Here is a 14,534-nt window from a genome sequence, read left to right as displayed (position 1 = left end):
CTTTTTTTTCTCCCTCGCAGTGTTTTACTGTATCAGCAAAGTGAATGAGATTTCTGGAATCTTAAGCTCGTGCTTTTTTTTCTTGCAGATTTGAATCAATGTCACATATACAGCATGTCAATTCTTTCAGTGTTTCACTCATTCAAATGAATAGGGAAAAACGTGTAAAAACACATTCAAAAGTCACGTCATCTTTCCTGCCAATTATCCAGTATTTTGTATCAGATTTTTCTGCTGCAAATTCTGAATGAGTGCACATAACCTTAGAGTTGTTGAAAGGGTATTCTCATGTTACGCATGTCTGATGTCTCTATAATATTGAATTCCCAGCCCACTAGCCTGGCTGTATTTGTATCTCCCATGGAAGTGGTTGAAGAGAAGCATTCATGAACTAGCGCTCAGTTCCCAGCACCAGACAGGGTTTCCACCAATCACTGGGTCTCTAGTGGTAGCAGCATTACTACACACAATCCTGTGCAGCTCTTGCTCCATTCTTACAATGTAATAGCTGTGAGGGGTATCAGCCATTAGACCCCTGTTGATCAGTAGGTAATGTCATATCCATATCCTGCTATGTGTTATGCTGCATTTAAAGTGCAAGATAATCATTATAAGTGCTCTTAAAAACGCTTATTTCATTATTATCTTGCAGTGTAAACAGGCTGCCGACCACCCAATGAACGAACAAAATGCTCTTTCATTGGGTGAAATGAACTTTTGCGCTGCTCAAAAGATCATCGTTCTTGGTGCAGGGACGATGCCGGGAACAGGAGTCACACAACTGGGAACCATGGCAGCGTATTTACTCTGTCTGTTTGAGACCGCTCTGTGCACATCGTTTACTTTGGTCTGCCTGTCTAAACATTCATTTAAACAACCTTAGACCTTTTACCGATCAGTAGTCGTATTGTGCCGTCAGTCGGTCCATGTAAACAGACTCTTACTGTGGTGGAAAAATACCAACTTTTAATTGCTAAAACATTTTCTAGTCAATAATTAAATGTGTTGATCTTTGATTAATATATCTTTCTCCGCCATCTTATATATTTTTTTCTCTATTTTTTCCGCAATATTTTATTGATTGACACTTCCTAACCACTTCCGGTCTTCATTCTCCTCCTCCTTATGGGCATTCTTCATTGCTCTTCAGCATTTTTAAACCCGCTCTTACTGTATTGTTCACACATGTTTTTTTACCTTGAGAAATGCGCCGATGTGGTGCCGAAATGCGTTGGAGAAAAAAAAACCTGGAGTTTACTCTCTGGATCTCATCCTTCCCACGAGCGCAGCCTGCAAATTGTGATAATCTCCGCTTTGCCGATCTTTACTTGTTAGCATTTTTTTGTCTTTTTATAGTCAAGAACAATGCTTGGTTCTTATTGACCTAATGAAGGAATATGAACATCTGAGGTCTGCTATTACTAGACTTATAGAGAACGCAGAAAACATGATAACAATTAAGTCAACTTTAAAAGACCAGGATGACATCCGACGTACCATCGCAAAGGTAAGTACAGCAATGATAAAGCCATAGAAATCTAATACTGTGTTTAGGATAAAAATCCATAGCGCTTATTAAAGCAAAAAGAAAACTAAGTTACTGTAAAAAAAAGTTTGCTCCCATATTGTTCTTTACGGCAGCTTTAATAGGAGGCTTCTTCACCAGCATGTAAAGATGTGTCCTTCTTTAAGTTGTCTGAAAAACTGACATACCCCAGATGTATGGTGCGGGATAATGAAAACTGTCAATGGGATGCTTTTTTACTGTATGACTGTGATACATGCAAAAAATAAAAATAGTAATAAACATAGTAGCCAGCCCGTTTAATGTATACTTTTTTATGGATAAGGCAAAATTGTATTGAATTGGTTATCACTGCTTAAGAAAGATAAAGGGTAGATACATCAATAAATTAATTGGCCAGTAAACCTATTTTAATGTTTTACTGATCACAGACAACCTCTTAAAAGTACCACCCCAGCGATTACTACTAACGCAAAATCCCTGACCCTAGTCTTACACTCATCTTTCACTGTTTTCAGCTCTTCCCCGCACCACTCCTGTCTCGCGCCGCCATGTAAGTCTATGAAGGCTAGAGCGAGGCTCTCATAGAGCTACGTTGCAAAGTGACTGTAGCGATCTGGCAGATCACACACTGCTGGAGAATGACCGGAGTGGCGCTGATAAAAGATGAAGTCAGCAACTAATAAGTATAGGACTACGGTCAGGGAACTTAGATTAGTGGCACCACTCCAGCACTGTAATAAAAAATACTGCCTGAGTGGTGCTTTAATATTCGTGCTCTGTGGTATTGTCCGTGATTCTTTTATTATCAGTTGAATTACCATCCGTGTTATACATGGACAGCCTGAATCTGCCAGATCTTTTTGTGAACTGCTCTTTGCCTTAGCTCATGTAGTTGAGGTCCCGGGCTATTCAGTATATGGATATGGATGTCCCTATGAGACAACTCTTTTATTTATAAAGGCAGAGAAATATTGCTTGGAGGTCACCTTGATTCGTAATATCTTGTTATTATTTTCTATGCTTCTTACCAAGGTCTTTACCGTCAGCTCCAAGGATTGAATTTGCCTTTGATGACCTGACAATTAACGTTTATGAGTCAGATGTTTATTTTCTTACAGATGCATTTACAATATTAATAAAACATTAATATGCTAGAAATCAGTTTAATGTTCATGATGAAATCTGTAGATTTTCTTCTAAATATTGTGTCTTTTGAGATTTAAATCGCTAATATAACTTGCGGTACTTTTTTTTTTTTCAAGCATGAATCGGCTAAGAATGACCTGAATGAAAATCAGAAAGAACTGGACGAATTCACCAACAAAGGAAAACACTTGTTAGTTGAGCTAAAACGGATCCATGGCTGTGATTCAAGGCCAGTGAAAAAAGAAATGGACTCCTACTTGGATCAATGGCTTGATGTAAGATGCATTTATCTTCTACTAAATGATTTATGCTGCAGTCACTTTCCAGTGACTCACAATGTGGCCAAGTTCCACTGGTGTTATATATCTGTGTCATATTCTCTGTCATGTGTGCTGTGTATCAGTAATTGTGGGGCTTAATTAGATGCCAATCAGTCTAATTAGGCATAGAGCATCTGGGATTGGTTTATTCGGGGTCTAAGCAAGCGAAAAACGATATTGTGGAAAATGCTTGTTGCTTTTGCTTCCGTATCAGGACCTTCGCAGAATTGTTGGATGTTTTGCTTTTAAAGATGTGATACATCTGTAGGGTTGTATATTTTGTATATGCTTAAATTTAAGGGTACCTGTCCCCACAAATGACCACCTTATCAGAGAATGTCATTGATATGCTCTTAGGGAGGCAAGCAGATGGCACTTCCCAAAGTCCAACACCACATATGTTCAACACAGTTTATGCAAAATGTTAAAGACATGGGCTGTAAAAGAAGAAAGGACCCATTCCAATATGAGCACTGTGAATATATTGACAAGACTGACTAACATTGACTGTTGTCATCACCACCATTAGCCCATATGGAAACATTGTACACCGGTATCTAACGTGGTATTTGGTTGACAATGTTTTAAACAGGTTCTGGAGAGAATAGATGAAAATCTGGAAAGATTAAGTGCGAGCCTGTCCTTATGGGAAGATGTTTTGAGCATAAATGATGAAATTGATGGATGGTCCAGTAGTTCCATTTCACAGATGAGTGAGAATATTACCAACCTGAACAGCAGTCTGCAAATGAAGACTAGTCTTGAAGAATTTCAGGTGTGTAGTAAATCATGGCTTTAAAGTGGAATAATGAATATTATCTTAAATAGACTTTAAAACTCGAAATAAATGATTAAATTACCCATATCATATATTGAAACACACTCTTTTTTTGTGTAGCATGACAGACTATTAACTTTGCACTGTATCAGTAATAAACATTGGTTTAGCACTTGCAATATCTGTATGTTGCCTATCTGATGAATTAACTGCACATGCCTAATAAACAGGTGATAATATCCTGCTCATACTGTTCATTTTCTACTAGTAAGTGACTTGTGGGATTTGGTCTCTTGATTAAGAGGTCTTCCTTCTAATGAAAAAGGAACTAAGGGTAAGAGCTCCTCTAGTAGCCATTGGCCATAGAAATAAGCCAAGGTAAAATAAAATATAGATAGATAAGATAAGATAAAAAACATAGAAGAATATTAAATGGGTTGTCCAGGAATATAAAAAAAACCCTTTGGGTCAATGGGCCAAGATGGGTCTTTTGTCAGTTTTAAAGGACTCAAACGATACAATGGGCCTTCATACCGTATAATGCACTCCCCAAAGGCATCTATATAGTATAATGTACTCAACCATAGACCTCCATATAGTATAATGCACTCACCAAAGGCCTCTATATAGTACAATACACTACCCATAAGCCTCTATATAGTATAATGCTCTCCCCAAAAGCCTCTATATAGTATAATGCACTCTCCATAGGTCTATATATAGTATAATGCACTTCCCATAGGCCTCTATATAGTGTAATGCACTTCTCATAGGTCTCTATATAGTCTAATGGACTCCCCAAAAGCTTCTATATAGTATAATGCACTCCCCATAGGCCTCCATACAGTATAATGCACTCTCCATAACAAAAATAAATAAAAAAATAATACTCACCTCTCCTCCTCGTTTCTCTGCTGCTCTGATCACCCGCACATTTCAGGACAAGCGGGCGCTATGTACTAACATCATCTGTCTGTGGGGAATGATGAGAGAGGACAGAGAGGACACGCTCCAACCGATGCAATTGAACTTACGATGATGGGTGGGGGGCCCGGTGGTAGCACCGGTACCCCCCTCCTACTCCCTGGCCCAGTACTAGCTGGGTGACAGTGCAGGGAGATCGAGTCTCCCTGCTCTGCTGCAGAGTGTAACTGTATGGGTGCGCTGTGCATGCCGATACAGTTACAGTAGCGTAGCTCTGGGTGGGCCCCTCAGAGTGCGGGGAATGGGGTGACTGCCCCCAGTAGCTATGCTACTGCTGCTGTCTAATTCCCTATTTAGGAATTTATTTATAATGACATTTCCCTTAGTTATTTGTTTTTTTTTTATTACCCAAGAACACCTTTAATGGAGAAATTATTTATGTGATTAATTTGTTTTGATTTAGTTTATATTTACAGTTTCTGTAATGCAGTATTTATAGAGTTGCGTTTTCAATATAAGTTTATGTAACTCGATGTTCACAACGCGCAGATGGCTCAGTGATGACTTACCCCACATATATAGAGGAGTTCAATCTCACTTTTTGTTTATTTCCATCAGATCAGTGCTCAGGTATAAAGATTGGCATAGCATATATCAGGATTTTCAGCTTTGGTCCTGGGGATTGTACGATAATAGGAATTTAAATGAAATAATAGTAGTTCTTAGATTTCTTTATAGTAAGTTTTCTTTTTTCATTAGACCCAGAATGTAATAATCTGTGCTGGAAAAATTCTTATTCATTTACTCACTCCTCCTAGGTTGGGAGTGTGGTTTGGCCATGAATCAAGGTATTTCTGGAAAACTGTTTAACTTATTTTTATTCTTTGTTCGCCATTTTCTCTCCTGGGAAAATTCAGACTGAAGTTACTTGTAAAGGGCAAAAGTTGGAAGAATTTCACTCTAAGATTTATGAACTGAAAGAGTTAACCAGGAGTCAGGAGCCCCCCGCGGAGTTACAGGTAGATGTTACATGTTGTTTTTAGAAACAGTGAAGGACCATCTTATATGTATATGTCTATGAATAGCCCCATGACGTGATGCCTACCGCTATTCTCCACTGCAAATCGCTTTGTACTGAAAATGTTATTTGGATGATGTCTGTATGTGTTTAGACTTAAAATGACAGAAGAAAATATATTTTTCAAGTATTTCTTGCTAATTTTATGATGTTTTATTCACTTTGATACAATGGTGAATGTTATTTGACTGTACAGTATTTTAGGGCTACATGTCTGACATTCTGGTTCCATGTTCTCCTTAACATAAGTATAGATTCATCCAGCCTCCATGTCCGATATGAGCACCTGGTCTTCCCTTTCCTCAAAACATCAGATTCTGCTATTATATTTCGTGGCATTAGCAATATACTTGGAAGATGGATCATTAGACATTTTCATTCATTTGATCAGCATCTCAGATGATATAGCTATACTTATATCAGTAAAGCAGGATATCTTTATTATAGCTTGTTTGCCTAATACTTTATTTTATTTCTCTCTTGTGGTTTTGTTATATTTGGTTCACAACAGAGCAGCCAATCTGAGCAGGCAGAGTTGCAGTGTAAAGTATGGTGAGGAACATATCAGCAGTTTTACACTTTGATGAGACTGGCGGGTGGATTTAAGACTACCTCCGACTCATTTTAGACACTGCTCAGACTTTAGGCTTAGATTAGAGCCAGACTTAAATTGCAGGGCAGATTATTGAACTATAAAGCTATAAAGGAACAACAAAGCCAGTGCTAGAGAAAATAATAGTAAATGTGCATTAACTAAAGGTGACAGTTTTACAGATATGTTATATGTAAGGTTGTTACCAGATACCATATAAGGTTTTCACATTTTCCAGATACAGATTTGGCAAAATCTGAACACCAAACTCCAGGGCATGATTTCTTAAACTTGTCTTATTTTTAGACAGTGTAGACTAGACAGTCTTAAGATGCCCAGCTTTATCGGTCATACAGGGTAATAAATTTGCTGCCTCTTTTTTACTGTATAGTCACCACCAATTAGCTGTCTTAGAAACTTGAAATTGAATCTTAGCACAATTGTGTTGCACGTTTTTGCATGTCAAGCAAGAGACTTTTTCACCCGTGGTGCCTCTTCCTGCAAGGTGACTCCCCATTGTCGAGCGCGGCTCTAAAAGTTTCTAAAAAGTATAATAAATGTGGTGCACAACATGCAAGACAGTTTGTTTTTGTTTTTTTACTTTGCCTAAAATTCAGGCTTAGAAGTGTGAGATTAAGAATTTTTGCAGGAGCTTAGTAAATGTCGCCATTGTTTCTACATAGATGTGAAAGTACCTTATAGTCTAACTGAACTTTCAGGGAATGTATTGACCAGTCATAGAGGCGTGCTAGAAGTTTTGATTGATGGTGGTCATAGTGTACATTGCCAAAACGAAGGGGCAGAAGCATCCAGCTTCTAAACTGTAGATAGGCTCAGAGAATTTCTGTTGAGTTCATCTTCAGCCTCTAAAGAGAGGAGCCCTCAGCTGAGCACTTATGGGCCTTTTGCTTTAGCCATTGGTGAAAGTGTCAGTATAGGACCCCTCCAATTAAAGCTTCTGACTTGTTTCCTGAGGCTGTAGATACACTTTAATACAATATGCCTGTAACTAAATTTGTACATTGTTTCCTCGACAGTCTAGATCCATATAGACTGACGATTTCTATGCCAAGTTTGGTGACTTGTGCGCTGGAGTCAGATGCCAAATGTATTAAGAGGTGTCCATATACAGAACTGGAGTACTTTCCTTTAGAAATTTACGCCTCTTTTGCGGTGTAAATTTTGATGAATTTGTCCTCAACCTCACCCTGTCCCTATGAAGCTTTGCACACTTTTCATAAAGATGCAAATCAAAGAGAAAGAGGGAAGTTGGGTGCCATAAAAATGCAAAATTTTATTGAGAACATTTTTTTTAAAAACAAGTAAAAAGTCAAGAAAACAGGCACAGGATATGCAAAATAAGCTACCCATTTATGGTAATGATTATAACAGAGAAATCCAAATCCATATAATAAATAGGCTTAAAAATTGAAAAATTATGCGTAAAAGGAGTTGAAACCAACTTCCCAAAAGGATTATAATCAGCCCAACGGAATTAGTGGAGATTTCAGCCTGGATATAATTAAGCATAAAGATTCCTAAAAAAAGGTATGCAGTGTTAGTTACCAAGTGTTAGTTACCAATTGATGTCCTAATGTTAAGACGAAACAATGCTCAAATCAGCTGTGGCATAGTAGTAGCAGCACAATATTGATTTAAATATCAGTGCAAAGATAAAGGTTCAAATTGGTACAGAGATATAGATGGACCAATATACATAATGTATAGAGCCAAGGATAATACGTAGAGCCAAAAAGAGGAACGATAGATACCTGGATTGGATTTTTCTGTTATAATCATTACCATAAGTGGGTGGCCTCTTTTGTATATCCTGTCCCTGTTTTCATGACTTTTTTACTTATTTTTTAAAAGTTTTTTTCTCAATAAAACATTTTTATGGCACCCAACTTCCCTCTTTCTCTTTGATTTGCATTGTTATTTAGAAGTTGCTACTAGGCATTGCTTTATTTGAAAAGTTTTCATAAAGATGGCACAGCTGGCCGGGAGTGGAGTAAATACATCACAGGTCGAAACATTTTTGGATAAGTACAAGTTGTGCAAAGCTTTTGTGATATTTCAGTTTTATGTCAAAAGTCTGGATAAAATTACTTGATGGATTGGCCCTACAATGCTTTGTTGTGAAGATCTGGTTGTAATATCAGGAGCTGCTTTTACACCTGTAAGGAAGTAAAATTGGGACATATTGTCTACAACCATGTTGCTGCTTCACTAAAGTGAGAGTAGAAAGGACTGACTTTCAGGATTTCACACTCATAAGTACAGCATGAAAAGATTATTGTTCCACCAGTCTCAGGATTCTTGGGGAATCTCACCGTCTTACCCCAATCAATGATAATGTGAATTTGCTGAGAGTCGATAGCTACAAAGCTACCATTTACAGAAGTGATTTAATTTATGTTTTAATCTAGTTCTTGGCAGCAGATTTGAAACAGAAATTGGAACATGCAAAAGAAGTGTCTCAAGTGGCCAAGGGAACATTACATGACTTTAATACTCAAAAAATGCAGTTGGAAACGTTCATTGCCCAGATGACGGACTGGTTGAAAAAGGTGGAAGAATCAGTTCTGAAATATGAAAATAGTCTGGAACCCGAAGACATGAAAAAACTGAAGGTATTATATTTTAAATAGTACCAAGTTCTTGATCGCCATCTTCAATGTCAGCCTCTTTTTTCTTTGTGTGCATGATTTGCATGGGCTCTGCCCCTCAGCTGCCTAAAACCACTACATTGCATGCTTTTTTGCATTCTATCGTTTACTATGTGGAAGGTTTTAAAAATGGTCCATAGTAAAAGAATATTAGCCAGAAGCCAGTGGTAAGCAGATGGAAATTATAGACAGTTTAACCCCAAGGAGCTGCAGCCTTCTTTGATGGCAACTTTTTTGTGGTTTCGTCCCCTCCTTCCTTGAGTAATGCGTTTTATTTTTCGCCAACTATTCTGTATGTGGGCTTATTTTTCAGGATGAGTTTTATTTTTTAGTGGGACCATTTTACGGGAGTGTCTGACAGTATAATTTTTTTTTGTTATGCATTGATTGATTAAAAATAATAAAAGGCATGGTCACCTTCTTGCGTTCTCACAGAAATCTCTCAACTTTCAGTACAGGCTCCTCTGGAGGTCTGCCCCAGCTCTGGAAGCTGTGTCTGTCCCATTTGGAAGTCACAACACCCCTGGAGCTGGTCAGGTGACTAGAAGAATGCGTCCTCAGATGTTTCTCCTATGACGTGCCCTTCTAGATACCTGACGAATTACCAGCTGCAGCAATGCTGTGGCTTCTGAACACCGCAGGTAGCACTTCCGGAGCTGGCGTAGACCTCCTGAGCAGCTTGTGATGGATCCGTGAGGGTGCTGGATAGTGAGTTTGTGTCCCTTTATTATTTTTAATCAATCCATGCCTAAAAAAATTATTTTACTGTCCGGCAACCTCTTTAATGTATCATATAATGTTTGTAAAAGCTGTGGAAATATTTTGGCGATTGGTGTTTGGGGGTAATGGAAAAAAGGCATTTTTGCAGTTTTGGGGGGATTGTTTCTTAGGTTTTAGTTTTACAGCAAATATTATGTGTAGAAAGTGACATATTAACTTTATTCCATGTGTAAGTACAGTTACACAATTTATATAGTTTCTGTTGGGTTGTTACTACTTTAAAATAGTAAGTTAAATTAGTAAGTAGTATTAATTAGTCTTGCCTTCTGGTAACTATGTGTTTATTTTAATGTACATGAAGGTGTGTGGGAGCTTTGTGGTGTGAGATGTAGTTTTTGTAATATTTTAGGGTACATATGTTAAGTTTTTGGGGATTGTGAAGTGACCAGTGACCAACAATGTTGCTATATTGTATTACATATGGTATAAAGTTCATATTGTATTAGTTCAGACTGTTATGGATGTGGTGATACCAATTGTGGACTTTCTTCATTTTTTTCCATAACAAACGGAAATATTCTTTTTTACTCTTAGACCTCATTCACACAGTTTTTATTCTTGTGCGCAAAAAAACCCCACATACCGATTTTCATCAGTGTGTTTGAGCCAGTTTCATGCATTTTTAACACTGTGTCTCACCGGTTTTTCTTCTATGAGAAAAAAAAAAACTCATGCAGGCTTCTCAAGCTTCTCCTATCATTCATCAGTGAATAACAGACAATAATGCCTTCAGATAGAACACGTATGTGCTACTTGAACGCGTGAATGGGGTTGACTCTTGTTGACTTTTGTTTTGTGTGTCACTCCATACACTCCCCTGCTGTGCTGCTGTTCTAGTGGAATTCTTCTGTGGATAATGTATTTTTCTTAACATTATATTAGGTTTCTGAGAAATATTCTTTATTTTCTCTTAGACTCATTAATATTGCTGGGCAATAGTTTTGGGAAAGGCAAAATTACTTAAAACTGCAAATTGATAAAAAAAAATCAGTAATTCTGTTATGAAAATTTTTCATTGTATTTGAATGCAGGAAATACAGAAAGAAGTCCAGACCCAACAATCCAGTATTGATGCCACACAGGAGAATCTCAACACGCTCTGCCGACAGTTTAGGTCTACAGAACTTGAGGTCATCGGGGCTGCGGTGACCGGTCTAGTGAAAAAGTATGAAGCCACCAACCAGCTCTGCTTTAAGACACAAGCTGCTCTTCAGGAGAAGTTGGAAAAACAATTTTCTGGTAAATACGCCATGCTTATTTAGTCCAAGTAAAATATTGTTTTGCTTTACCATGTGATTTTAGAAATTGTATTACTGTTCTTTGTATGCTGGCAGGACCAGATTGTTTGTAGCAGTGTTTTTAGTTCCCACGTTGCTGCAGCTTTCCAGGTCGACTGTGTAGTACCTGTACCTGTGCTTCTACTAGACAGTATCTCTGGGCTTCTGTAGAAGCTTAAAGGGTTTGTGTTATAATGATAACCCGTTTTCTAAAAGACAAGTACAGGGTCTGTCTTCTGGAACCATCCGTGATTTGCTCAGGCCCGACTATCTCTTATATACTGGTAATCTCGGCCCCATTCTTGGATGCCTTTAAGCTTTAATATAGGTTATGAACAGAGGGTCAGTGGTTGTCTTCACAAGACTGTATCATCTCTCATTCTGACTGTGTCAATTCTGTCAACATTAAGGGCAGTGACAACACCTGTGTTAGAGGGTTCACCAGCTTGAGTCCTTCTTCTTTACATGTAACTACATATATTATTATGCACGGACATAAATAAAAATCCTCTAATGGGATTAATGTTTTTTCTCCTTTATAAACTAGCTGTAACAGTTTGCTGTGACTTGGAGGTAATATTCAGATTACCCATAGGTCAGAGGCATAGCTAGAGGTTTGATTTCGGGGGGGGGGGGGAGAACGTCTTATTGGGCCCCTAACCATATAACCCTCTGAAAGTGCCCCTAACCATTTAACCCTAATTTCAAATATGGTGGTGCACCCTAATAGTGGATGTAGGAGAACCTCAGGAGATGACCGCCCTGTTACTAAAAAAGCCTCTATAAAAAGATCAATACTGATATTACCACCATATGGTGACCATATTATAGTGGTAGATACCAGTTTGAATTTAGTATTGATCGAGTTATTCGTTCCAAAGATCTCATTGCATCTAGACATTCAACTCTTTATTATTTCAGAGACCATAAATGAATTTGATGAATGGCTTGGAGAAATAAAAAGAGGAATTAAAGGCTCTTCAGATTGGTCTGGTGACAGCAAAACTTTGGAAGGCAAGATACAACAGTTGCAGGTAAAATAATCTAATGTGATCAACATACAAAAGCAAAATCGTTTTAATGTGACAATTTGTAATAACATAATATATTGTTTAATCCTGTAAACCCAGGAAATACTGGACTCCATTGGTGAAGGTCAGCACAAGTTAGATGCTGCTACTGAAGAAGGAGAGAGGCTTTATTTTTCTTTGCCAAAGGCAGCTGTGGTTAGTATTCAGGAGAGGATATCTACCGCCGAGAAAGAATTCCAAAGTTTCAAGAAGCAATGTCTTAAGGATAAGCAGACTCTAGAAGACTGTGTCAGTGAGCTTGGAAGGTAGATACTTACTTACATGTGCAATGTTTAGTGAGATATATTTGTGCTTGAATACAAGTTTTGGAATTATTTTTCATATGTACCAATTGGGCAGCTGGGGAACCAAAAAACATAGCATAATGGGTACAAAAATTTTTCATCAGTGGTTGGGCAATGGGAGATTGCGTTCAAAATGGAGAATAAATATGAAAGGGTACAATGTGGGTTGTGAGGTGCCCAATGGCCATACATGCTAAATATTGATGTTATCTGCTTATGTTTTTCTGTGGCTTGATACTCTTAGAACTAAGTGACCAAACCTGTCAATCTCTTGACTAGTAAGACTCTTTTTGCATCTGGTTTTTAACTGACTTTGAAGATATTTATGGAAGGATCTCCCAACGTATTGGATTGAGGTTTGCAGATAGTGTATATAATGAAGCAATGGGTTCCTCATTGGCTCCAATCAAAGCCTTGAAGTGAGATCAGCATCTCATCTCTGGGGTCTGTCTGAAGTGTCTCATAAAATGAGATCCCTCTGAGAGTCCCACCTTAAAAAGCTTTGGTATTGCTGCATTGAGCTGGTTAGTGTTTGGGAAGTATGTTGAGAAGATGAGCCTGCACCACAAGTAGGAGATGCCAGCCCAAATACATCTGTCACATCTTCCTGAAGCTTTGCTCCGTAGGCTGCTGATAAAAATTCAGATGCTGGTCTCAATTTCTGACAACATATTTAAATGGAGCTGTCACCATCAATGGAAAAATGTAAACATTATGGGTCTTGGAAAATGACAAAACAAATCAAATTTTTTTTTTACAACTTCAATTTCCAAACAGTTGGGTTGCTGTGTAAAATGTAAAGAACATAGGAATGCAATTGTTTGGAAAGCTCGACATATTTTATTCACAACATAATATAGAACACAGCTCAGAAGTTGATAGACATTTTTCCATTTCATTTGACAAAAATAACTCATTTAGAAATTTATGGCAGCAAGACATATCAAAAAAGTTGGAGCAGCGATAACAAGAGGCTGAAAAGTGATACCAATGAAACACAGCTGGAGGGTCAAATTTCAGCTAGGTCTCATGACTATGTGAAAAAAAGAGCATGTTAGATAGGTAGAGCCTCTCAGAAGCAAAGATGGTCAGAGATTTACTAATCTGTGAATAAATGCTTTTCTAAAATAACAGTTTCAATGCAAAGAGTTAAAATCTCCCACTTATATACTATAAGATTTAGAGATTCTGGAAAAATCCTTGTGCACAAAGGACAAGGCTGATGGTCAGTATTGGATTCTCATGCTGGCACTTCATTCAAGCAGGCATAAGTTGGTCATGCAAATCACTGGAAAGGCTCAGGAACACTTCCAGAAGTCATTTTCTGCGAACACAGTTCACTCTGCAATCCTCAAATGCAAGTTATAGCTCCATCATGCAAAGAAGAATCCATATATCAACACAATCCAGAAGCAGTGCCGTCTCCTCTAGGCCAAATCTCATTCATTATGGACTGAAATAAAATAGAAAACTGCTCTGAGATCAGATGAATTAAAGAGAACATGTCAGCAGTTTTGGCCAATGTAAGATACGGCCATCACCTTTCAGGGCTTATGTACAGCATTCTACAATGTTGTATATACAGTAAGCCCCCAACCCAACCTGGAAGAACTGAAAAATAAGTTTTATTATACTCACTTGGGGGAGGTCCGGTCCAATGGGTGTCGCTGGTCTTTGTCCGGCGCCTCTCATCTCGTCCTCCTGCTTGCTTCTTGTGGATGATTTGACCCTGCATCATCCACACAGGCTCCCCGGCATCGCGCTCCTGCGCAGGCGTACTTTTCTGCCCTGTTGAGGGCAGAGCAAAGTACTGCAGTGCACAGGCGCCAGAAAAGGTCAGAGAGGCCCAGCACCTGCGCACTGCCGTACTTTGCTTTGCCCTCAACAGGGCAGATAAGTACGCCTGCGCAGGAGCGTGATGCCGGGGAGCCTGTGTGGATGATGCAGGGTCGCGTCATCCACAAGAAGCAAGCAGGAGGACAGCGATCATAAGAAGGTGGAAGGTGTCGGACCACGACCAGTGACACCCATCAGACCGCCCCCCAGGTGAGTATAATAAAACTTATT

At 38.5% G+C, this 14,534-nt stretch overlaps 1 protein-coding gene across 1 annotated transcript in view; it reads left to right on the top strand.

The window, feature by feature from the left end:
• The window catches only part of SYNE1 (spectrin repeat containing nuclear envelope protein 1), a 591,877-nt gene that overhangs the window by 238,358 nt on the left and 338,985 nt on the right, over positions 1–14,534 (top strand). Inside the window, exons 40-47 of the mRNA XM_073557690.1 lie at positions 1,357–1,507; positions 2,791–2,949; positions 3,587–3,769; positions 5,614–5,715; positions 8,796–8,999; positions 10,847–11,054; positions 12,014–12,126; positions 12,223–12,428. Of these exons, the coding sequence (XP_073413791.1) occupies positions 1,357–1,507; positions 2,791–2,949; positions 3,587–3,769; positions 5,614–5,715; positions 8,796–8,999; positions 10,847–11,054; positions 12,014–12,126; positions 12,223–12,428 (1,326 nt within the window). The remainder of the gene's footprint in view (positions 1–1,356; positions 1,508–2,790; positions 2,950–3,586; positions 3,770–5,613; positions 5,716–8,795; positions 9,000–10,846; positions 11,055–12,013; positions 12,127–12,222; positions 12,429–14,534) is intronic.

This window comes from Dendrobates tinctorius, unplaced genomic scaffold, assembly GCF_039654945.1.
Source record: "Dendrobates tinctorius isolate UK_male_01 unplaced genomic scaffold, ASM3965494v1 ptg000250l, whole genome shotgun sequence".
NCBI lineage: Eukaryota > Metazoa > Chordata > Amphibia > Anura > Dendrobatidae > Dendrobates > Dendrobates tinctorius.
Note: the sequence above shows the minus strand (reverse complement) of the source record. Positions and strands in the feature narration are given on the sequence as shown.